We start from the raw sequence: 26,580 nt of genomic DNA, 5'->3' as shown, positions 1-26,580 counted from the left end.
ACAAGTAAACAGTAACTAAATATAATAATTTTAGATGGTTATAATTGTTTAAAGAAACCAAAAACAGACTAACGTTAGAGAGAGTGTTGGGGTGTTGATGGGGGAAACGGCATTACTTTAGCAAAGATGGTCAGGGAAGATCTCTTTGAAACAAAGTGATGTATTTTAAGCCAAGATCTCACACATTCAAGCTGAGACTGAATGAGAAGTCGATCTCATACAACCTGGGGAACTGCACTGCTGCCAGAGACACAAGCAAGTGCTCATCTCCCAAGATAGGAATGAGTCTAGGGACTGGAGGAACTGACAGACGGTCAACGTGGCTGGAGTGAGTGGGGTGTAGGGGTGGTGAGTGGTGACAGGTAAGACCGAGACAGAGGCTGGGTCATCCAGAGCCCCATAGGCCACGGAGAGGGATTTAGATTTAATTTTACATGCGATGGAGGGTTTTAATCAGGGCATTAAAAAACCTGATTTTTAGTTTAGAAAGATCTGATCTGGAGATGAACAGGCCAAGAGTGGACTGGCTAGGAGGCTATAGCATTATTCCAGATGAGAGATGATGACAACTGGCATGATAACAGCAGATATTACCACAACTAAAATTTAAAAAATAGAACTAAGAAATTGTAATAGTTTTAGGTTTTAGAGAAAAGCATCTGGACTACTGGGCAAACTGGTTAATGGCTGATGGTTAGCAGGCCGGTTTTTGGCCACCTTTAGATTGACCACTGTGCAAGGAATTATGGATATCACGGCCACCATCAATCCCAATTTTCACTGTTTTTTAATTGGGAAAATATGTTGTTAAATGAGTTTACTAAAAAAAAAAAGTTGGTTGTTTTAGAAGAATAAAGAATGAAATAGGGAGGGGGAAAAGGAGAGACTATCCTGTTGCTTAAAAAATTAGAATTAAAAAGAGGGTTCCCATGTGCAAGAAAACATAGCTTTATAAATAATGTAAAGACATAAAAGGCATTGTGTTGGCAAAAATGTGTAAAAACAATAGCTGCTAATTTCACACCCCATGGGATGAGGTAGTATAAATGTGCTTCAGCTTTAGATAACAGAGTTGTCTCCACTGGCCAGCCGGGTTCACAGAGCTTTCCCTCAGTCTTACTGCCACCAGAGGGTTGGCAGGCCAGCCGCCAGTAGAGGTGTTAGCAAAACCTACCGATTTCAGGCTTAATCTTTTCACCTACCTTTTCTCTTTCGGTAATGTGTTCATTATTTGCTGAGCATTACTCTATTCTTTGTCTGCAAATTTTTTGTTTCTAATGCAGCTTGCTTTGTATGGGTGAGATATGGAATGGCACCAAAATCCGGCACCCTGGAAAGCCAGGGATTTCCACCCTGTGACAAAAGAATGCCGTCTTGACTTCAGAGATTGCCTAATCCCAGCTGTTCTGATAATGTAATTAAGGCTGCCTAATGTCTTTAATTTTGCAACCAGTTTGTGTGAAAAGGAGAATTTGGCACTCTGAAGGCTTAAACACTAAATAGCAATCTCAAGACACCTAATTAGAATTCTCTGACATTAAGCTAATTGGTGAAACTGTATTTCAGCAGCTTAACTTCTTTATTAATTTTTTTTTAGCATTTTCATTGAAAATCAATTGATGAGCTGTCAGCATTTTTTCCTTAAATGTGATTTGCTCGTTAGTGTTCCGTAGCAGGCTGAAAGGCCTTATATTAGCAATGAAAGGTATTGAATATTATCACCAGCATTCCATCCCTTTTAATCATTTTGCTTTTGACCTAATAATGTGCTTTATTGTTGTGTGACTTGGCCTTGCAGTTTCTCAGTGCTCTGTGAACTTGACAACTTTCTTTCTCTTAAATTGAAAACTTAGGGGTAAAGAAATTTATTAATGCGGCAGTGTTTCTGTTGACTGTGCTCTTACTTTTTTACTTGTTTATTACCAGGGGCATTTCCTTGTGTTTGAATCAGGGAGCTACAATAAATTCAGCTGAGATCTAAAAAAAACTTTGTCATAATTTGAGACAAAAGTGTCTTAAGTGTAAGGGACTAATTAAAATAGAGCTGAGCTTTTGTGGTTTAGGTTAAGGGCATTTGATTCTGTTCAGGATGCTTTTTCAAGTCCCTTTGCCAGTTTCCACAGGAAGTTACTGAAATGGGCTTCTTCATCCCCTCTCACCCCTCTGCACCTGCTTCCATTCCCATACTCTTTCTTTCCATGAGAGAATCTGCTGGGTCTGACTGTAAGAAAGGATTAAGCTCTCAGAGGAGGAAGTTTTCTTTTTAGAACACTTCTGACATGGTAAATACAAGTCCAAGATGCTGGCTATCCTGTCTGCAAAGTTGATTTTAGTAGAAAAGTGGAAGGACAAGGGGGGAAAGCATAAAATCACATCCCACTTGGGAAATTCTTTCTTCAATACTAGCTGGAGAGGAAGACTCATTTGCTTTGAATATGTTCTTCATTATGAGTCAAAAAACTACCTGTCAGTTATAAACATTCAAGAATGCAGTCATTCTGGAATTTGGAATATCTTTAGCTTTAAAGATTTCACTGAGTCTTTTATTACAACATTAAGTTTTGCTTACTTTTGAGCTTTATAAAAAAAGAATTCCTCTTTAAGTAAATAGTTAGTATAAATATAATGCCCCCCCATATTACTTTAATATTTTGTTAACTTAGATTACATATATATTGAGCTTTTTTTCCCTCTGTAAAGAAAAAAAAAATGCTTACAAAGGGAAAAACTAATACAGTTACTTTTGCAAGGGAATTTAGTATTCGTAATATCTATTGTATTTGATTATTGAAGAAGTATTCCTGCTCTTTATTTGTAGTAAGCCACCTATTTAGTTTTCTTTTTTTGTGAACTTTATATAACTGTCGTTCTGGTTATCTGTTACTATATTACATGCTATCCCAAAATAGTGACTTAAAATAACAACCATTTTATTATACCTCACAATTTTGTGGGTCAGGAATTCAGACAGGACACGGCAGTTTGATTCTTCTGTCGCACGTGGTGTTGACAGAGATCACTTAGTGGTATTCTGCTAGAGGATGGTGGGGAGGGCTGGAAGGCTGGGCTCAGCTGGGACCTGACCTTTCCAGTGACGTGGCATCAGGATGGCTCTGGACTCCAAGAGTGAGTGTTTCCCATGGACAGGACAGAAACTACATGACCTTTATGACCTAGACTTGAAAGTCACAGCATCACTTACTCTATTGATCAGAACAGTCACAACCCCTGTCCAGATGTGGGACGGTGAGGGGGCATGGGCCACACCCCTCAATGTATAGTTAAGGGGTAAGCCAAAGATTTGGGCAAAGTTTATATGCATAATTTGTTTTTTTTCCCTGTGGTTCTCTCCTTTCTGGGAATTCCCTCTCACTTTCCAGCTTCTCATATCTAGTAACTCAGATCTTTTTCCTCTGGTTCTTTAATCCAGTAAGACTTGTGGGTCTTTCCCTAAGTTTTAGCTTCCCAATGCGGCTTGTACTCTTCTGTTATTGTGGCCTACCTTTAGGGAAAAAGCCTTAAAAATGATAAATAAAGCCAGCGGCATTCACCTCCAATCTCTCCATACTTGTGGACACTCTTTAGTGCCTTCTCAGGGCTTTTAACTGTTTTGTCCCAAGTTTATAATTATTATCTGCAGGTGAGTCCATCTGATAGGAGCTACTCCATCGATTCTGGAAGCAGAACCGTCCTAGTCTGTTTTCACGACTTCCTAGTCCATTCCATTGATTTGGCTTCCATGGTCACATTGTTTTAAATATGTTATCATAGTTTAAGAGCGTTTAATTTTTGTAATGGAACTTTTAACCTAAAATACAAAAATATGTATATATGTTATGAAAGATACAAATAAAACAAACACCCTCAAAGCCGCTACCCACCTTAAGAATTAGACTATTACCAATACCATTCCATTTGGTTATATACCTCTTCTTACTCCATTCCTCTTCTCTTTCCCCCACTATGCTGAATTTTTGCATTTATTTTCTTAATTTATTACATCCTTTATATTTTTAATTAAGTTTTTAAATCTTTTATTACCATATAAGTTTTGCTTATTTTTGAGCTTATAAAAGTAGATGAATATCAAGTAATTTTTCTGAAACTTTTTTTTTCATTCAGCATTGTTTGTAAGATTCATGTATTTGTTGCTTGTCACTATAGTTCATTTTCATTTGTGTTATATTCCATTGTGTGAAGATGTGATATAATATGGTAAATACCACTTTACCCATTCTACTGATTAAGGATTTTGTATGGTCTCCCCCCCTTTTCTTTTTTCTCTTTTAATACTAGCATTCTTATTCATATCTCCTTGTTTCTGTTTGCAAAAGTTTTCTACAAAGAAGATTGCCTAGTCATGGAATCAGGTTAAACTTTTAGCTTAACTGGAGAATGTCAAACTAGTTTCCCAAGTATTTGCACATTGCGTTGTGTATGAGTTCTTGATGATCTCCATCCTATGACTTAGTATCAAACTTCAAAATCTGTGTATATCTTGTGGTTGCAAAGTGACATTTCCTGTGGTCTTAGTTTGCATTCCTTACGTTACTAATGAGATTGAGCCCCTTTTCATGTGCTTGTTGACCATTCATATTTTCTCTTCTTTGAAATGCCTTTTGGGTTGTTTGCATTTATTGAGTTCAAGAGATTCTTTTGTGTTTTGAATCCTAATTTTTTGTCAGTTATATGTGGTGTACATGTCCTCTCCCAGCTGCCTATTTTTTTCTTTTTTTTAACTTTATGCTATCTTTTAATGTCTGTGAGTTTGTAATTTTAATTGTGGTCAACTTTGTCAACTCTTCTTTTTAATAGTGATCTTTATTTTTTAAACTTTGTTCTTAAGTCCATCTGTAATGAAGTAAGGAATCCAACTTTATTTGTTTTCCAAATAGATAATCAGTTGTCCCAGTACCACTTATTGTATAGTCTTTCATTTCTTCATTGTTCCAAAATGCATCTTTATTGTGTTAAAACTTTTAATATATGTGTGGGTCTGTTTCTGGAGTCTTTGTTCTATCCACTGGTCAGTTTGTCTATGCATTCATTAGTCCATTTGCCTTTTTCAGGAGTGTCTTGGCTATTTCAGGGTCTTAGTTTTTCTATATTAATTTTAGAGTTGGTCTATCAGTTTTCATTAAAAACCTTCCAGGGATTTTGATTGGAGTTGCATTGGAATTGCAGATTAATTTGAAGAAAAGTTAATAATCTTAAGTATATAGTTTTCTTATTAATGAATATTTTCTCCTTTTAGTTTATTTAGGTTTTCTGGGATGTCTTTCAATAAAGAGTTATAATTTTTTCCATGAAGGTCTTGTACCTCTTTTGTTAAACTTATTTCTAAATACTTCTGGGGTTGTTTGGTAGATATTTTTTAATAAAAAGATTTATAAGAAAAACTTCAAACATATACAAAAATAGAATAGTAAAATTAGTTTCCATTTATCTGTCACGGAACTTCAGTTTTCATTGGTATAAGTCAATCTTGTTTTATCTACACCCTTCTCAGCTCTCTTCCACTCCCCTTATTCCCCAGATTGGGTTGTTTAAACAAATCCCTGTCATCAAATGATTTTAGTATCTCAGATATCAGATCACATTTTGTAAATACTTAAAACGGTATCTCTAAAAGATGTAACTTTACAAAAATTATAACACCATTTTCATACCTAGGATTTTAAAAGAATAATTGCTATCATCAAAGGTGTAGTATGTATTCAGATTTTCCTGATTTCCTTATACATTTGCTGTTTTTTACAGCAGGATTGTTCACATAGGATCCAAACATGTCTCACATACAGCATTTGGTTGATGTGTCTCTTAAATTCCTTTTGATCTTTAGATTCTCTCTGTGTGTGTGCATGTGCCTGTGTGTATGTTTAAAGAAACTGGATCTTTTGTTCTAACAAATTTCTCACATTCTGGATTTTGTCTGTGGTATCTTTATATTAGTCAGGGTTCTCCAGATAAACAAAACTGATGGAAATGGATGGATGGATGGATGGATGGATGGATGGGTGGGAGGGTGGGTGGATGGATGGATGAGGGCATTTATTAGAGAATTGGTTTATTTGATTATTAAGGCAGAAGCTCCAAGATAGGCCACCTGCAAGCTGGAAAACCAGAGAAGCTGGTGGTATAGTTTAGCCCAAGTCCAAAAGCCTGAGAACCAGGGGAGCCAGTGGTGTAACTCTCAGTCTGAGGCTAAAGGCCTGAGAACTTGGGGGGCGGTCTGGTACAGATTCTGAGTCCAAAGACTGGAGAACCTGGAGTTGTGATGTCCAAGGGCAAGAGAAGATGAGTGTCCCACCACCAGAAGAGAGAGCAAATTCACTTTTCCTCTGTCCTTTTGTTCTCTCTGGCCCCTCAGTGGAGTAGCTGGTGCCTGCCCACGTTGGGTGAGAGTAGATCTTCCTTACTCAGTCTGCTGATTTCCATACCAACTTCTTCCAGAAACACCCTCACAGACATACCAGAAATAATACTTTACTAGCTGTTTGGGCATCCTCGACCCATTCAAGTTAACCCCTAAAATTAATCATTCCATATCCTTATGGTGTCTTTAAATTTAGAGGCTAGATGCTATTCAAGTGGTTGAGTTTTTTTGTTTGGCTTTTTTTTTTTTTTTTTTTTTTTTTTTGCTAGAACACTTCATGATAGTGGTCTTATGTCCTATCAGGAAGGATATGTCTGGTTGTATCTACTTTTTGTGCCATTGGAATTGATAACTGGGTTCAGTTGTTCGGGGCCCTGATTCATCCATTTTAAAGTTCCTCCACCAGTTTTTCTCCTGGAGGTTTTATTTAGCAGCTGTGATGATCATTTCTTTTATCCATTATTTTACTCGTGCATACAAAATAGTGATATTCTAATATCTTCATTCTAATGCATTTGTTAGCTGGAATTTTTTAATTTTTATAAAGAATAGTTTTTATTATCATCTCTTTAGTTACCCAGAGACATAATTTATATGGGAGAGGCAGGATAAATGCTTGTTAGATGCTTTTTTAAAAAAATTAGTTAGAATAAATATTCTCTAATTTCCTCCAGACGTGAATAGGGAAGGTTTTTTCTTTCTGAATATCATTATAAATCTAGGAGTTTTAATGTTTTTGCTTAAATTTTAGAATTGGCTTCTCCATTTTTACAAAAAAAAAAAAAAAAAAGCCTGGTTGCTTTCAATTGAGATTGCCAGCAATTTGTGTTTTAGCAGTCCCTTAGAGTGATTACTGCACATGCTAAAGGTTGAGAACCTCCACTATAGCGGATACACCTAGGAGAGGAACTGTTGGAGCATAAGGTATGAATAGATAATGGCCAACTGTTTTCTAAGTGGTTGTGCCAATTTACATTTTACCAGTGATATAGGAAAGTTCAGATGGCACCACACCTTTGGTGTTGTCAGGCTTTTTAATGGTAATTCCTTTCTCCTCCCGTTTTTTAGTTTTAACGTCTTTATTTGTAAAATTAAAAATTAGGTCACTGGTCAGTAAAATCTGAAAGTCTGGGAGTGACTGGTCTAAATTAAATGTCTTTGAATGCAGGGATTATGTCATCATCTTTGTTCTCATTCCCAATCCCTAGCAGAGTGTTAATAAGCACATGGAAAATTATATACATATCTATGAAATTGAATTTTAAAATATATTTCTCTTTTCAGTTTTAAGCAGTTTCTCCATCTTGTTTTTTTATCAAAGCATTCATCAAGACCTAAAGTTTATTTTAAAAGCATAGTAATGCTTTTTGAAAGATCACCATATACTTTTCTTATTTATTTTATTTAATTTTTTTTAGCTTTTATCTCTTCTTTTTGAAGATTTGTTCAAAAAATTTAATTCTGAAATGAAGAAGATTGCAGACCAGGTGATTCCTAAGCAAAGAGCAGCCCAGTTTGATGTTGTGAAGCACATGCGCCAAGACCAGATTACCAATGGCATGGTGAATGCCATTTCTACTGTAAGTCTTCAGTCATTCTTTTCAGTTTTATAATTTATTTGTAAATCTATACAGTGGAATGGAAACTTAAAGTCCTTTGAGAATCCAGATGATTATATTTAAAGAAATATGTATTTAAAGGAATGTTCACAAATCACAAATTTTCTACTTTGAAAAATAAAGTTTAAATGTTATCAGTAGGAATTTTGTTACTATAACTTTCCTGCCAAATTATATGAATTATATAAAGCAAAAAAATAGATACTCTTACATAGAAGAAAAATCTATTAGTTTAACTGTTAATACCCAGTCTTTTAATGGATACTTTCCCCCATTTTTAAAATAAAATTAAATGTATGTAATAAAATTGACATCTTTCAGGCAAGTTTATTAATTGGCAACTTTTGTCCAAAACAATACAAAATACTTCATTCCACAGTAGGTTTATAGTCTTCACATTTTATCAGCTGTTCCTCATGTGAGCAATGAATTCAGTCCTCAGTCCTAGGCAGCTGCAGTGTATTCAGGGCTTCAGGCTATTCATAAAAAGTTATCAGATAGGTTTTTGCTCCCTTTCTTAAAGCATAACAACTATAGGTCTATCTGATAAAGTCTGACTCATGTTTTGTATGCCAGACATAAAATTAGTTTTATTGATGGGATTTTGCCCCAACAAAAGAATAGTGTAGTCTAACACATTAGTTCCCTTAACCGTGAAAGAATTAGTGCAGACTTGCTTTAATACTTGACTTTAGAAATTTATATCTATGTGAGCAGCCCTTACAGTGATAGTTACATCTAAACTGGAGGTGAACTAGGCCTTTTTGTCTGTTTAGCAACATTAAACTCTTGTGGCCCAATCTTATCTGACAGAAGACCCCTGAATATTTGAAGAGAAGTCATCTCCAAAGAGTACTTGAACACACTTTGTTAGCATTGCTTTTCCTTGCTTCCTGACTCATGGTTTTCAGGTCTTAATAGCCATCTTGAGTAGTTCTTTTACCCCTAAATATGCTGCTTTATGTCCCTGACTGGATTGCTTATTAGAAAAATCAGTAGTAGCCTTGTTGCAGGTGTGCTCCAATCTGTAGGCAGCCAGATCAGCCTTCTAAATTCAGCAGGTGTTGCCATTAGTAGAATGCTTTCACCAAATCAGTTTTCTCAGAGGGGCAGTTTTAGACCCCTTGCCTTTTCTCTTCCCTCCCTTTTGTAATGCTAGTGCAGAATACTAGAACAAGGTCTCTTGCCGAACATGTTGCCTTCACTCCCCATCCACTTCCTATTTGCCAACAGCTGCTGCCTTATTTTAGGTCAGTGCCCAATATTTATTTACCTTATTTACTGTTACTCTCTGGGCATAAATCAGATTACTAGATTCATTTTCATTCCAAGGATAAAAGGAATTAACTCAATAAGCAATATGAGAAATTAGTTTGTGGGATATGTGTGTTTGCTCTGTTTCTTTGTAGTGGATAGATTTTTCCTAGATTTTAGCTCTTTTCCACATGATCAAAAACTCAAGGTTCTGAAGTGGTAGATCTTCACTGTAATGATGATCAAACTTTAATTTGTGAGGAAGTTCCCAAAAAGTCACATATTTTATTGCTAAGAAATCCTAATCTCCTGAAACCCAATTTTTCTGTTTTCTACCACAAGGGTTTTTAACCTGGAATCCATGAGTCCTCTCCTGAAATGAAATGTAAAAGTTTGTGTTCGTGGTTCTATGTGCATTTTACTCAAGAACATTCATAGCTTTCATCAAATTCTCAAAGGAGAAATGAATTACTGCAGATGCGATTTTTCTCTGAATTAGATAAGATAATTGAGTTAATTTTTTTGACATTATATTTTCAACTTTACGTTTTCTTTTTTTTTTTAAAGATGACCAGTAAGGGTATCTTAACCCTTGACTTGGTGTTGTCAGCACCACGCTCTCCCAAGTGAGCTAACTGGCCATCCCTATATAGGGATCCGAACCCGTGGCCTTGGTGTTATCAGCACCACACTCTCCCGAGTGAGCCACGGACCGGCCCTCTACTTTGCTTTTTCAATGCATACTGTTTTCGACTGTTAATTCATGTTGTCATGAATTTGAATTTTAACAATTTCTTACCTTAATCTTTAAATTTTACTTGAAAATATCATTTAATGTATATAATTGATATAAATATAAAATAATGAATTTAATAGAATACAATGTATTAAATGGATAGGAGATAAAGTAAATTCAGTGTTCAAGACTTATTTCATATGAATCTATTTTAATATTGACGTGATAGCCACGGAGGATATATAATATTAATATGAATATATGTACAGTTTTTAGATTCCTCAAGCCTTGATTAAGAAGCCTACAATTTGGGCCGGCCCTGTGGCGCACTAGGGGGAGTGCAGTGCTTGGGAGCGCTGCGGAGCTCCCGCCGCGGGTTCGGATCCTATATAGGGATGGCCGGTGTGCTCACTGGCTGAGCGTGGCGCGGGCGACACCAAGCCCAGGGTTGCGATCCCCTTACCGGTCACAAAAAAAAGACAAACAACAACCAAAAAAAAAAAAAAGAAGCCTACAATTTATTCATTATCCCTAAAAATTGTTATCAGTGTCATTTTTCTATTGCTATATTTTCCTCTAATTAAGACCAACTTTGGAAGACATTCAAATGATAGCAGAGTCCAACATAAAATTATATCTTTGAGCTTCAGACTAGTTTCACCTTGAATGTGTGTAGAAATTGCTAGTGTTTTATTAGTTAGCTTATTGCTTCCAGCGGAAATCACTGGTTGAACTGGCTTGTTCAGTATATAATTAGTTCCTTAGAACATGGCTGCTCTGCTATGATGAGGTTGATGCATCAAAGCATTCTGAGATGGTTGTTAGATGTAGGTAATATTCACTGTATTCCTAGAAAACTCGTGAGTGACCTGGCTAAATTTTAATTTCAGTTGTGGCATTTTGATTTCTGACTATATATCAAGCTCTAATTTTGTAAGCAAGCAGTTCTTGCGATGACCTTCTCTGAGTGACTGAATGGTATCAGGTAACATGTGAATGAGCCAGGGGTAGTCTTATGTCTTTCATCTCTCTATAGGGAAATTGGTCTCTAAAGAGATTTAAAATGGACCGCCAGGGTGTGACCCAAGTGCTGTCTCGCTTGTCCTATATATCCGCACTGGGCATGATGACGAGAATCTCTTCCCAGTTTGAAAAAACAAGAAAAGTGAGTGGTCCTCGCTCCCTCCAGCCGTCTCAGTGGGGAATGCTCTGTCCTTCAGACACGCCTGAAGGAGAGGTAAGGTACCTCAGGAGTCTTGTGCTGTGTCAGAGGTAACACCCATTGCAAGTTCTGCTTCTGCTCCCATCCCCCGGGCCATATCCTTTTTTTGGTCAGCCACTTATCTGGCTGAAAAATGTGCTTGTCCGGACCGTATCAGTATAATTCCAAAACCAGGATCTACAGTAGCATTTGCTTCAGTATCTTACCTAAACAGAAACATGGCTCACATTTCTCTTGCTCATTTTAGTTTATCCCAAGAATCAGACCATGCAATGAGGAGGGGATAAGAATGTGAAGACCCCATTACTTTTGATGCTCCCAAGAAGCTCTTTTTGAGCAGCTCCTTATTTTCTTCAGGTTTACTTAGAGGACATAATAGACTTAGTTGCAGCCAAACTAGGAGCATAAAGTCTAAGTCCTAAAGTGGATTTTGACTCACTTGTATAGGAAACACAAGTAGTTACCTAAACCCTCAACCAAGGGCTTTAAGTAGGTTTTCTTCTATAGCACACTCTACTCCCTGTGTCATGGCCCTTTCTCCTTTGTGTTACACTTATTGGTTTTACTTGATTCTATTCGGTCTAAATTTTAAACTTCCAGAGAAAGGAAGGTTCACCATTGTATCTCAATATGATGTTCATGTCCTAGCATAGAGCCTCATTTGGGGTAAATACCCATGAATATATGCTGAACAAATAAATAAGTCAATTTATGATAAGTAGGTTCCAAAGTGTAGAAATTTGTTATGTCTTAGAAGAGGTGAAAAATAGGAGTCCATGTCGAGTTGTGATTTTTAGAAACTATACTTCTAATTTATCTTCAACCATATGGAAATTCACACTGAAATTATGTAGTTTGTCAAATTTGCATAATTTGTATAAATCTTGAACTTTGAAGCACTAAATTTCCTAGAGATTGCTTCAGCTTACTGATAATGTAGCTATTTTGTGCATTATTATAGCAGGTGGTTTTTAAGAATTGTAGGTATAATCTTTACATGTCACATGTCGCTTGTTTTAGAATTTTTTTTGGCTGTGTAGAAGTTTAAAAATATTTATTTCCTTTTCAAAAAAGAGATTTATTTCCTTATCATTTTGAAACAATTTCAGACATACAAAAAAGTTACAAAAACAGTATAAAGATTTCCTATAATCATTCACCTAGATTCCCCAAATGTGAACATTTTATATAACAATTGTGCAGTTATCAACCTCATGAAATTAACATTGATAACAGTACTATCATCTATAGACCTTATTCAGATTTCACCAGTTGTCCCACTGGTGTCTTTTTTTCTGATGCAGGATCACACATTGCTTTTAGTTGGCATGTCTCCTTTGTCTTTGGAACTGTTCTTCAGTGTTTCTTTGCCTTTCGTGACCAAGAAACTTCAGAGTACCAGCCAGTCATTTTACATAGTCTCTCATTTCAGGCCAGAAGTTTTATACTTTTATGTAGATGAATTTATCAATATTTTCCTTTACTGTTTTTATACAGTGTCTTCATAATGACTATGATGTTCCTTTGTCTGGGAATAATAGTTTATATAACTGATTTCTTTTTGTTGGACATTTATGGTGTCAATTACACGTAGTACTGTGCTGAGCATTTCTATGGCTGAATCTGTGTCTGTATACTTGCTTGTTACCTTGGGATAAATTCCTCTGGGTTAATGGGCATGTACATTTTAAAGGCTTTTGTGCGAATCACCAGAGTGTCTCATACTGGGCTGTGCTGCTTTACATTGCTGCCAGCAAAGTGGTGAGCTATTTTCAGACACAAACTGTACTTTGTATTACTAATATTAATTCTTAGAAGTGACTATCTTTTGTTTTCTAGGCATGTGGTTTAGTTAAAAACTTGGCCCTTATGACACACATCACAACTGATATGGAAGATGGACCCATTGTTAAATTAGCCAGTAACCTGGGAGTAGAAGATGTGAATTTATTATGTGGGGAAGAGCTCTCTTACCCAAACGTGTTTCTCGTCTTTCTTAATGGTTGGTATATTATTGAGACATGTTGATCCTAAACAGTCTGTGGAAAGGGAGCAGGTCCATTATTATTCTTGTAATTAAAGCACAAAGATACTTTAATTCTGGACCCAGGCTGACTTTCATTTAAAGGTAGAAAAAATGATAACAGAAACAGTTATTGTATTGGCTGGGTTACCAAGGCTCTGAGAGGATATAGCTCTCGGAGTGATAACATTGCAGAGACTGGTTGCTTTCTACCCTTTCGCAGCTGTTATCGTATCCACAGTGGAACAAGATTCAACGTGGTATCTGTGAGTACAAGTTAAATATCTGAGTCATTCTGCAAAAATAATCAGATCAGCCTTATAGTGAGTTGACTGTATTCAGCCATTTGATAATTTATATGTCAACAGCCTATGGCAAAAGGATCCTTTTCCTTTAGCTCATATTCCAGTTGCTTCTTCCACATACCTCTTTCCACCTCCTTCAAAGTCCTCCAGGGACTTGGCAGCAAGTGTGCACTTTCCTTTTTCACTTTTGATTTGGTCATCTGTGTGCCTGTCCCATGTGCCCTGACCACTTACCTCACATGTCTCTCTTCGTTCCCCTTCCTCCCACTCTGGGAAACATTAACCCTTTACTGTATGTGCTAGTGAGGAAGGGGTCAGAACCCCAGAGGGCTATTAAGTGACTGCCTAATTCAGTGCATGCCAGAGGCTAACCGTGAGTGAGCTCTTCCTCTGCACTTTCACCCAGTACCTCTCCAAATCTTCACGCTAACCCCAGGAGGCAAAATCCATTATCCTCAGTTCACAAATGATCACAACAAGAGCAATTTAATAATAGGAGTGCTTTACATAGATCAACTCATTCAATCTTCACAACCACCTTGTGGTAGTGTGATAGAGCCAGTGTTTAATCTCAGGTGGTCTGGACTCCAAGTTCATGCTCCTAGCCCTCTGCTGACAGATGAGGAAAACAAAGCTCATTTTTTCAGTATTACTCAGCCATGGTAGGTCTGGCCCTGGACTCCAGGTCACTCAGACTGCCTTTAACCACTCTACTATATTGCTTCCTTATAGCCTTGTAGACTGACTGCAGGTGTTAATAACATATTTTCAAGTGACTCCTCACTGCTGCTTATTATTTTTATTGAGTGGATTTTTAAAATCAGATTAGATTTGTCTTTTAATTTAATATTTAAAAAATTAATCAGTTTAGATTAATTTTTATTTTTCTTTAATATTTCTTACCTATTCTTATTTCTTTTTGCTTAGGTAACATCCTGGGTGTCATTCGAGACCATAAAAAGCTGGTGAATACATTTCGACTGATGCGAAGAGCAGGATATATCAATGAATTTGTTTCCATCTCAACAAATCTTACAGATCGATGTGTCTATATTTCCTCTGATGGAGGAAGGCTATGCAGGTATATGTTACTAAAGAGACTTTTTAAGAATCTCTTTATATTTACTTTTGGAAGAAACTGACTTGTTTTTATTTTTGAAGCTGCTTTAACCTCTTTCATTGTTAAGATAAATTTAATTCAGTTAGAAACACTACATGAATATGCATACTAGATACTGAGGATTCAAAGATTCATGGGAGGCAATCTCTGCCCTTAGAGAGCTCAGTCTGCTGGGAGAGGTAGAAATAATTACTAATAACAATCAACTCTGCTAGTAATTAATGTTAGCCACTATTTATTATTATAATGGATGTGTAAGGCCTTAACTTCAACCCTACGAGGTTGGATTATTCTTTTCATTTAACAAATGAGGAAACTGGGATTCAGTGAGGCTAAGTAAATTACCCAAAGTTAGAGTCTGTTTTTTACTCGAAAGTTCTTGGAATTCACTTGACTCCAACAATCAGGACTTTACCTGCCATATTCTTTTGCTACAAACTGAGCTTTAAAGGATGAGTAGGATTGTGTTACTTAGATGGATGGGAAAAGGAGAAAGGCTAAGGGAAGGCAAGAATGGAAGTGTATTGGCATGAAGAAATAAAATAACTAATGTTATTTAGACCCAGTAGAAAAGTAGGTACCTTTTATTCATCCAGCAGATGTTTATTAAGGGCTTATTATCCCCAAGTATGGTCTGGGAGCTCAAAGTACAGACAAAATTGACGTAGTATCTGTACTTTTGGGTATGTGCAGGGGCATCAGTTGAAGACGTTGCTTCATTTCATAGCCTTCACTTAGCTTTACTGTAGTCATTCTTTGTAGACCTCAGGTAGTGTTAGGGCACAAGGCAGTGAGCTATCAATAGTTGGAGTCTGTCACAGCTGGGGGAGTGGACTGCCGTGGTCTGTGTCTGTCCAGCCTCTTTTTCTCCTTCCAGTTACACTACCTCATTTCCCTTTTTGGGTTGCCTCTCCTCACTGATGGTCTTGTTGGGATGGTCAGTCAGGTGCCCTCTCAGGTGTATGACCCAAGCATGGCCCATCAGTCTCTCATCAGAGAATTTGAATCCTAAGAATAAATGAAGGGATGGAAGTGGTTGGAACTGATTCATCTGATAGTGACGCATGCGATAGACTGCCCGTTGCTCTTCGCTTTCTGAGTCCTTGGGACTGCGCTAGTTCCTTGTCTTTCTGAGGCTGAGCATTTCACCTTTTTCTTTGATTCTTGTTCTTCCAGTAAATTCTTAATGCTTCTAGTAAACTCCATCTTTGCTTAAATTAGCCAGAATTGGTTTCTCTTTGTTGCAACCAAAGAATGGTTAACTGATGATATACCTGTGCTCAAATCCTTAACTTCCTACTTACTGACTTGTGTGACTCTGAGTATATTAGTTAAGTTCCTGAGCTTTGGTTTCCCTGCCTATAAAATGTAAATAATAATGTCTAGGACTGTCCTGAGAATGAATTGATATATGATGTGGTAAGTACCTCGTAGGGTACCAGGTGCTTAGTTATAGCTGTTAACAACATGGTCCAGTTAGGGGCTGGAAAAACAATGACATTTTCTAGTTTACTCTTTTTCAGGATTTTTCTCTTTCATTGCATCCAATATAATATGGCATATCCTAAAAGAAAACCGGTCCTTTTTTAGAAGCAATTTTAAAATGGCATGATAGATCTGGCTGGAAGAACTAGGATTTATTGAGTAAAGGGTGACTGAGGTTGCTAAACGTGATCCCCTCCCTTTCCTGCTCCTGCTTCTGTCACTTCTGAGTCTTGTCCTGAACTGCACTGTAGCCCTCGCATGAGGCAGCAGTGGTCTCTGCTTCCCTTCCATGAAGGAGCAGGAATCTCGAGGTACTGTTGATTTCCATGAAAAGCTCACCCAATTCATTTTTCAGCAACTTGTGTTCCCCTCTTGTAATTGTGCAGCTTCGCTTCTTAACTGTTTAAAAGTACTCATTGGCTCTCAAATAGTTATTTGGACTTTAGGGTGGAGTGCACAAGTGTCCGGTGGTTACTTGCTCCTCTCTGTAAGAGCTGCTTATCCAAATAGCAACAGCCCTTGACGTTTCAGTGCCACATGCCATCCTTTGTGTCAGTGTTTCCTCGTGGTGGCGAAGCCCTCTGAGGCAAGTCACCACTGACAGTTATAGGTTAATCTATCATAATGTTCTCTCTACCTTACACCCATATCACCAAAAATCACCAAGAAGAAAGCGTTACTCTCTGCAGACTTGTAGCCATTCTTTTCTGTCATGTGTAGCTTTGAGTAACCTACAAGTCTAGCTCAGTGATGTTTATCTGAAATCAATCTACTGTAAACATGTATATATTCATCAGACCCTCATAGCAAAATGCCATTATTATCCTTAGTGACAACGCTTCTTTGCCTGCTGACTCCATATGTAGTATACCAGATATTCCCAGTGTGAAATCAGGAGATGTTCTTGGAATGATGTATTTACATAGCTTTAAAAAATATAATATTAAAGGTTTTGCTTCCTTTTTAGACTTTATCGAGTATCATTTTGGTGTTTCCTTTTCATTCAAAACTAATGTTTCCTAAGATAATTGGAGGAAATACTGTGTGTATATGTGTGTACATATTCACGTGCACATGGGTGTGTGTGTGTGTGTGTGTGTGTGTGTGTGTGTGTGTGTGTGTGTGTGTGTGTGTGTGTGTGTAGGGAGAGAGAAGATAGGCCCCAACATGCTCACACATGCAAAAAACCTGGTGTCCTCAAGCAATCAGGAATAAGTTTAATAGTATCTACAGCTTTCCTCATTTCACTGTGGTAAACTAACTTGCAGATGTAATTCTTTCATGGAACTACTATTAATTTGTTTTTGGTTTTTTTTTCCATTCTAGGCCCTACATAATTGTTAAGAAACAGAAGCCAGCAGTCACAAATAAACATATGGAAGAGCTGGCTCAGGGGTACAGGTAAATGGCCAAAGTAAAACTTATCTGTCTCCTTAATATGTATGTGCATGATTTAATCAGCAATAATATTATTTGATCTGGGCTTTTAACAAAAGTATATTTTCATTTTTAATCTCTTTAATTTTTCCCCACCAAATATGCCAGTCTGTTAAAAAAACATATTCTTTTTCATGTGAACTTGCTTAGACACTGTAAAATATTTATCAGCCTAGATCATGAGAGTTACAGAGTCTCGATGTAAATTAATGCACCATTAAGTGTTTCTAATGAGAAAAGGATTTACAGCAACTGTTGGTGTGCATTTTGTGGGTCTCTTATCATGTGGTGTTTCTAAAGTCAGGTTCTTTTTAGAAGTGGGGACCAGATTGACAAGAATCACAGACACTTTACTGGTTTTATTTTAGTGGTTTGTGATCTAAGAATAGCATGTTCCAGGTATTCTAATGTATTGATACTGGGAGAGAAAGGTGCGTTGGGCCTAAGTGAAAGCTAGTATCTTCTGTTATTATGTAAAACACTGCAGTAAAATGCTTTTTAATAATGTCTCTTCAACCATTATTTTCTCAGGAATTTTGAAGATTTCTTACATGAGAGTCTGGTTGAGTATTTAGATGTGAATGAAGAAAATGATTGTAACATTGCTCTCTATGAACATACAATTAATAAGTAAGTAGGATCTATAACAACCATAATTCAAACCTATCCTGACTATAGAAATTACCTTCTCTTTTCATTGTTATCTTCAATTCTTGTGTCATGTACTCCTGGTAGGAACTGTTAGAAGTATACTATTTTTACTATTTTATAGTGAAGCATATAACCCATCATCCCAAATAAGAGTATCAAAGCTGCTAACAAGTCATCTTTAGGTTTAATTGTCCTTCCTATTCATGTGAAACTTAGTTTATATTTTTCAAAGGAATTGCTTTTCTGATTTTAATATTTGATTGCTTCCAAAATCTAATGAATGAGTCAAGCGGTGTAAAGATGTATGTATCTCTTCTAGAGAGGATTTTGTCAATGGACATCTGAATTCTTATTGTCAGTGCAGGAATTCTCTATGTAGTATGTTGTAAAAATATCTTTAAGTTTATGTGCAGTGTAAACTTAAAATAGTAATATGGTTACAGTATTTTTTCTAGAAAATGATATTTTTAGAAGCATCTTTGTTCCATTTGGAATTTATTTAAGGACATTTGTATAACTTGCTGTTTGATGTATATGACTGATGCATTGATTACCTGAAATTGGAATTTTTGCAGTTATATTGTTTAATGTTAGGGAGTTTAATACTCCTACCTTATACTATTTATGTCTTCAATCAAGAACAAGTACTTCTCTGTTTTCTGCTACCAGATGAAATATACCATTTTATTTTTGTAATAATTTAGTAAGTAATGCTTTTTAGTCCAAATTTTTGTTCATTAAAGATGTGAATCTCTCAAATTACTATTTTATATCCCTCATTTCAAGATTGAGTATAAAAGAGAACTTTTTATAGTAACCCCATAAATGAACAGTTCCATCCTTCATCATTTCATTTGTATCATTTTATGACACGTCATCAGTATCATTTGTCTTCATGCCCAAGCCAAAAACCTCAGTTTTAACCTTAACTCCTCTTCCTTACGTCTACATCTGTCCCTTAGCCTGTCATGTGAGCCTTTGGAATACACCCAGAATCAGATTTCTTTCCACCACCTCCATCTACCACACTAGTCCAGGCCACTCCTGTACTTGCCTAGATCCTTGCAACAGACTCCTGACTATTTTTGCACATGTCCCTATATAGTTTCCCCCTACCAGAGCGGAGTACTCAGATCAGTTCTCTTCTCAAATCCAATCCCCCAATGGCTTTCCATCTCCCTCAGAAGTCCTTCCAGAGGCCTTCAGATTCCTACAGGATCTGACCACCCTTGCTTCACCCCTGCACCATCATCTCCTACCTTTCTTCACTCACTGTTTCAACTGCACTGGCCTCTTCTTCACACACTCCAGGCATGCTTCTGCCTCAGCACCTTTGCACTGGCTGTTTCCTCTGCCTTGAACACTCCCACCTACCTGCATGGCTCTCTGCTTCACCTCCTCCAGCTCTTCACCCAAGTGTCACCGTCTTGTGAGTCTTTTCCTGACCCCCTGTTCAAAATAGAAACCACTATGTCTGTCTACCCCTCTTTACTGCTTTATTTTTCTAGTGCTTATTTTATGGTGTTTATAACCATAGAGTAAAATCTTTATTTTACTAATTTATCTGTGTATTGTCTGTCTTCCTCTACTAGAAGCTTCATGAAGGCAGAGATTTTTACCTATTTCTTCATTGCTGTAAATGAATATAATAACGGTACCCAATCATGACATGCTCTTCTGTATGGATGCTATTCCATACATCAAATTGATTTTATTTTAAAAATATAAAAATTTTTGTTATTTAATTTGTACTTATAAAGTTTTTTAAAATGTAGAAATACATAAAATAAAAAGAATAAATCCCCTTCCTTTCCCATCCCACCATACTCCACCCTCCAGAGTAGCCGATGCTAATAGTTTAATAGGTACTCTTCGAGATTTTTTTCTGAGTACAAACATACGTATGTGATCACACACAATGTGTATAAACAATACTTTTGGTGTCTTGATTTTTAAACTCAACACTATGTTCTGGACATTTTTCATATTAGTGTATGTGTATGTATATTCATATACATATATATATGTGTATATATATAAAATATAAAAATATATTATTCCTTTTAATTGCTGTTTATTATTACATTATCTCCCTACGTATATGTAGTTTATTTAACTTATTCCCAATTGATGGATTTTTAGTTTGTTTCCAATTTTTCCACTATTATACACAATAGGTTACTTAATTTTAATTCAAATTCAAGTTAAGTGCTTTATGCACAGTGAAGAGGAAGTCTCTGCATTTCTGTTCAGGATAGAAACTTATGGTGGTTAGGATTTTAAAAGAATCAAATTTCATTTATTTTTTGTAAAATCATTATGCAGAATGTTTGGACTTTCAATAACGGTTAGACACTATATGATATTATATATGTTGTCGTGATAAAAGAAAAAAAGAAACTTCAGATGTCCCCCCTCTTTATGTTTCAACTTACTTCAATCTTTACATCTAAAAAAGTAGTATTTATTTACATGGGGGATGTCAATTTGACCAATATTTAAACAAAACAGCACACTTAAAACAAGCTTTTTCATTCTAGCCTATAAAATGTAGTTTTAAGCTGATGTTCTTTAAAAAAAAAAAAAATAGTGCCCTTTCTGTCACTGCTGACAGAGGCCTAAAGTGTTTGAGAGGATTGGGATTCTGCTAGGTCATAAGGTCAAAACAATATTCTTCAAGCCAAGAGCTGCATGGAAAGCACCCTCTCTCACCAAACCAGGGACATAATTCAATACATGTGCATTGAAGAAAAAAATAGGTAGATAACTGGATAAGTGGGAGATTTTTTACCTGGTATATTGCAACTAAATTTCCATGATTGATTGGGACCTGGTTATCGTGGAAATCACTTCTCTCCACAGGTACTGTAAAAGGGTATACTTCACAAACACTTGAAGAAATAGAGGGCCGGCAGAGATGACAGATCCTGGATGTGATATGTTACTTTCAGCAAAACCTGAAAATGGTCTGGCTGCTCTTTCCCATTGAAATTTCTGAGTTTCTTTCTCATTTAGTCAAAAACTGAGTTTTCTGCAGAGAGATATTGTGAAAGCAACCAAGATTCTGACATCTGCTAGATGAAATATTATATTGTGTTCAATATCTGTAGCAGAGCTGTCTGATAAAAATATAATGCAAGCCACTTATATAACTTCAAATTTTCTAGTAAAAAAAATTTTTTTAAGTGACATTAATTTTAATAATATTTTTATTTTACCTAATATATCCAAAATATTGTCATGTCAACACATAATCAATACTAAAATACTGAAATATTTTACACTTTTTTTCCCCAACTACAAGTCTTCAGAGTCTGGTATGCACTTACAGCACATCTTAATATGGAGGCTAAATTTTCATCGGAAATGATTTCATAACATTTACAGTTGAAAAAGTAGATATACAAATGTAAGTTGTTCCCAGTATAATTAAAAGATTTTAAATAACTGAACTGGGTTTCTAAAATTTAAGTTTTAAAATTTAAAGTTATTAAAATTAAGTAAAAAATTCAGTACCTCAGTGACACACACTAGCCTAACATTTCAAGTGCTCAGTAGCCACAATTAGCTCATGGCTATGGTATTCGTTCCTATAGATCTATAGTAGTGATTCTTAAAGGGAATATATTCTGCTCCGTAAAATGTTGATACAGCTTTCCAATTGATGTAAGTTGAAAGAATGAAGAAAAGCAGGCTACTTGTCCATGTTGATAATGTTGATAACAATATTCCTATGTGTTCAGTATAGTAATTTCTTTATGTGTTAGTTGTTATTAATTAGTATGTATTATAGTAATGGTTTGTTTTTTATATAGGCATTCCATCTGTCTCCCTTCTCATATTTCTATCACTAATAAAAATTTCTATCACTAAAGAAATTCTAAGGTTCTTGTTTTATTATATTTTGTTTAAGTATCTTTTATTTTATCTGTTTTTCTAGCATCAAATTTTATTGTCTTAAAATGCCTTGGGGACCTAGATAATAATATTTTTATACCCTTTATGGACATTTATTTTAGTATTTAATTTTTAAGATGTCTCATTCTTCATTAACTTGATAGGGATACAACCCACTTGGAGATTGAACCCTTCACCCTTCTTGGCGTTTGTGCTGGCCTGATCCCGTACCCTCACCACAATCAGTCCCCGAGAAACACATATCAGTGTGCCATGGGGAAACAAGCTATGGGTAAGATTTTCTTCTTAAACATGGTTCTGAATACTCGGGGGAAAAAAAACTTATGTCTTTATTCTTACTTCGCTAGTATTCTGTGTTTGGACAAATCAGGCCTTGGTAACACCTGAGGATTACGAAACTCAGGGGGTTGCCAGTGGAACTCTACAGTGCTTGCCAGTGCCCTGTCATGTCTAAAGCTTAAATAGAAATGGAGAGAACCTCTCTGAACTTGTTTCCTTGACCTATAATAAGCAACACATAATAAATGTCACGGAATTATGAAAGAGTAAATATAAAGAGAAAAGCCCTATAAAATGTAAATCATTAACTAGGAGAAATGTAAGAAAGAGCAGAAAAACTCAAGGTTAAGTGGGGAGGGAAAAAAATAGAGATAAAATGTACAGTGTGTATTAGAATGTACCTAATAATTGCCTGGATGACATCATTGAACCCCTTATGTCCTTGCAGTTGCCACTGTATCTCCTAAAACTTATCCAATTCATGTCACACCAATTTCTGAGTTCATTTTCCTTCTCCCTTATTTTTCTTCCCTTCATCTATGCATCTATTAATTTATCTATTCATCCATCCATAACATTTATTGAGTTTAACTATAGGACAAACATGGCTGGAGCTTGAAAATATAGTGATGAGACGGAGCCCTGTGCCCAGTGAGTTCACAGTCTAGTAGGAGAGACCAACAAATAAAACTGTAATTCAGTCTAGTGTGATGAGTTTCGTAAGAGACCAAAAGCCAAGATCTAAGGAAATTAGAGGAGGAAGGTCAATTAAAGGTAGAGAGTGGGTTGTTTCCGAAGGATAGAACTGAACTGAGTCTTGGAATACAGCAAGTATTTTTTAAAGGTCTGGAAGTGTGAGCAAGCATTGTATGGGAAAGTCTCAGTACTTTGGTATGGCTGTATTGTATAGTATGGGTAGAGAGGTATGCTGTAGAGGTATTTTGACTTTTAACTGAGGGTGGTACAGAAAGGATACCAGCACACCCACCCAAAAAAAGTTTTGCTTGTAAGCCTTTTTGCAATTTTTTAAAAAATCCTTTAAATCCTAATAAATTTAATAAATATTATTTTCATATTTGTCTATGACATCAGTATGACTTGTCGTGTCTGATTTAAAGTACAATAGAAGGAGCTTCATAAAGAAACCATAAAAATGTAGAGGGAAAAGTGTTTGCATCGCCTTTCGGTAACAACCAAAATGTAGTTAGCTTCTCAGTTTCCAGCAATCAGCTGCAACTGACCATAGCTTGACAATTAAAGAATCCTATTTCTTCATTATGGATGGAGAGTATATAAATTTTTATACTGCCCTTTGGTTAGCCATGAAGGAATAAAAATCATGTTGTCCTGCTGTCATTTACCTGAATGATGTAATGCCTGGACAGTTCAGAATAATTCCCAGTGGGAAAATCTAAACAGCAGCTCATCAGTTTAGCCTTTCCCATTCATCCTTAGCAGCAGTGTAGGCTGATTTCCCACTTATGCTTCTGACTTGCTAACAAGTTGAAATATACAGTACTGAACCCTGTGTGTCATGAAAGGGCTATCACTTCTATTGGGTTTACCAAACCATTTTGTTTCATGATGTGAATCCCAACTGAAACAATACACCTTTTGTGTAGAACCTTCAGCAGAATTAACAGAAGACTAATCACTCGATCGCTAATGCCACTGTTTAGTGTGTTTGAAGATTGAAACAGAAAGAGCTGCATCTGTCTGTACTTAATAAAGCTTTTTCTTTTTTTATTAAATGAAGAATAGACTTGAAGGAAAGAAATAATATTTTTATTTTTATAACTTCCCTCCCCACAAAAGAAAAAAAAAAAAAAAAGGCTTTATTTTGTGGCCATGAGTATCTGAAATGTTCGGTTAGTTACCACACACAGTTAAGCAGGATCAGTGTGTACAGAAAACCAATTCAGTGTCTGTAGAGTTCTTTTGTAGTTTTCTGTGTGAAGGTTTTTTTCCTCGTTTTGTTTTGAGTGTCATTTGCAATTCATTGTCTGTGTTTTCTGAGGTTGGTGTATTCAGCTGCTCTGACCCTGGGTCCTGCACATTTAGCTCCTTGGATACAATCCTCTGACGTTACTGCTGACGCGAGGAAGACAAAAGCCACTGAATATCTTAAGTAATAAAAAAAAGCCTTTGTTACTATTTGTTATTAAACACCTGACTGGAAAGAAAAGCCATAGATAAAAGTAAATTTAAAGTTGGCACATAACATGGCAACATTTCTCTTTGGACATTGAAGTTGCTGCAGAAGCATTGAGCGAGGTCTATATGAAAAATCACAAAAGGAAAAAGGTCAGCAGAGGGAGAAAATCCACAGCAGATACCCAGGTCAGTAAGTGCAGACTTAGCACTTTGAGTAGGACATCTCTGGATCATTTTAATTCTAGGCAGTTTGACAGCTGATAACTAAAAGTCACATTCTATCCCATTTTAAATATGAGCCATTGCTGAAGACTATTTAACTCTCATATTCTATGTGAATTTTCTAAAATAATAATTATTATTTATCTGTCTTTTAGTTTATGTAGAAAGTAGAAAATAGTAGCCCAGAATTAATTCACCAAATATCCTAGCCAACCTGGAAAATTTGCTGTCTACCATTCCTTACCAACCTCCCCCCCTCCCCACCCCTAACAGTGAAGAAATGAAAATCATTTTCTATCACTAGGAAGGAGACCAAGATTAGCACAAACACTGAAAGCCTTACTTTGGGTGTAAAAGAGCTAATCCAAAATAAAACACCAGCAGAGAGTGTTTCTTAAATCCTGGGCATTTTAAGATATTAATAAAGTTCAAGTTTCCTCCCAACATCTTACTGTGCTGCTGAGAAACTCCTCTCCTCAGTGGATATGGCCGTGTGTGTTGTGATGTAGTTCAGAACGAGAAGTCAGGCAGATGTGGAAATGGCAAGGTCTCCAGGTCACTCAGCACTTCAAGCACAGACCGTGTCTTGGGGTGAACTGTGTCCTATTGGTGGCCGATGCCAAGTTCATACGAGTCACACTTTCATATCCTGCATATTTTATTAGCTGGCAATCCTCTAGTTGAACACTTTCTCCTGTTTAAAAGGATCTTTCAGTCACTGTCAACTCAGTTAATGAATATGCATTAGACCTTCCTGGCCCCCACCGGCAGCTTCTAACCATCCTTTTCCTCTTCAACTCCAAATTGGTGGGACTTGGTTTCTTAACTCAGGAGCTAATGCAGCTTCTGTTTCTGTTTGCAGTGTATTCTGTTCCTAAGTGAATAGTTTCTTCCTTTGTATTGCCCACTTCCCCACTTTACAGTAGGATGAAATGTACTGGAAAGAGGCTGGAGAATTCTGAGAGATTAGAAAGACATAATATACAAAGATCCTCGTAAAATTTTATTTCATTCTCCCCATTTTCTGTTTGAATTTTTTTAGCATATTTATTCATTATTCATTTGGGGTTCAAATGAATAAAAAAGTCTGGTTCAATTATCCCTGGCAATTCTTTTTTATAATTCTGCTGCTGTTTAGAAAAAAATGTTAAATCAATGTAGCTATTTTAGGTATAAGCTTATGTGGTGTTTCCTAAGACTAGAATATTGACAATGAATACTTGTGGAGGTAAAATTAAACTAAAGTTACATATGTAAGTTAAAGTTGGAGGTAGAATGGGTGATACTGCAGGGTGATGGGATATATATTTTTATTATTACTACTAATATTGTTAATATTGGTCATAATGAATGTTGCCACTTATTGAGTACCCAAGTGCTTTACCTACATGTCTTCTTTTAGTCACAATAATAATCCATCGAGGTATAATATATACCTTTTTTTTCTGACAAAGATGCTGAATCCCAGTTTGTTTGAGTAATATATAAAAGGTTACATTATGTCTTCTATACGAGTGTAATGTTATCTATAAAACTTGCAAAAATTCTTCTCAACCCAAACTAACTTCTTCTCTCACTTTCTCCTATCTAATGTGAATCACAATCAGGCTGCCTTCCCAGCTAGAGTTTAAATTATAAGCTCCTAAAAGACAGGGACAGTGTTATTTATTACAGGTTGAGTATCCCTAGTATGAAATGTTTGGGAACAGAAGTATTTCGGATTTCAGATTGTTTCAGATTTTGGAGTGTTTGCATATACCTAAGGAAGATATCTTGGAG

The 26,580-nt window shown here is 36.2% G+C and overlaps 1 protein-coding gene across 2 annotated transcripts in view; it reads left to right on the top strand.

Moving 5' to 3' along the window:
• POLR3B (RNA polymerase III subunit B) overlaps positions 1-26,580 on the top strand; it is a 117,174-nt gene that overhangs the window by 49,336 nt on the left and 41,258 nt on the right. For both annotated transcript variants that reach the window (XM_063074679.1, XM_063074678.1), the window contains 7 exons: positions 7,795-7,956; positions 11,022-11,222; positions 13,047-13,209; positions 14,463-14,616; positions 17,467-17,541; positions 18,109-18,207; positions 22,290-22,417. In XM_063074679.1, coding sequence (XP_062930749.1) covers positions 7,795-7,956; positions 11,022-11,222; positions 13,047-13,209; positions 14,463-14,616; positions 17,467-17,541; positions 18,109-18,207; positions 22,290-22,417 — 982 coding nt within the window. The remainder of the gene's footprint in view (positions 1-7,794; positions 7,957-11,021; positions 11,223-13,046; positions 13,210-14,462; positions 14,617-17,466; positions 17,542-18,108; positions 18,208-22,289; positions 22,418-26,580) is intronic.

This window comes from Cynocephalus volans, chromosome 12 (assembly GCF_027409185.1).
Source record: "Cynocephalus volans isolate mCynVol1 chromosome 12, mCynVol1.pri, whole genome shotgun sequence".
Classification (NCBI taxonomy): Eukaryota; Metazoa; Chordata; class Mammalia; order Dermoptera; family Cynocephalidae; genus Cynocephalus; species Cynocephalus volans.
Note: the sequence above shows the minus strand (reverse complement) of the source record. Positions and strands in the feature narration are given on the sequence as shown.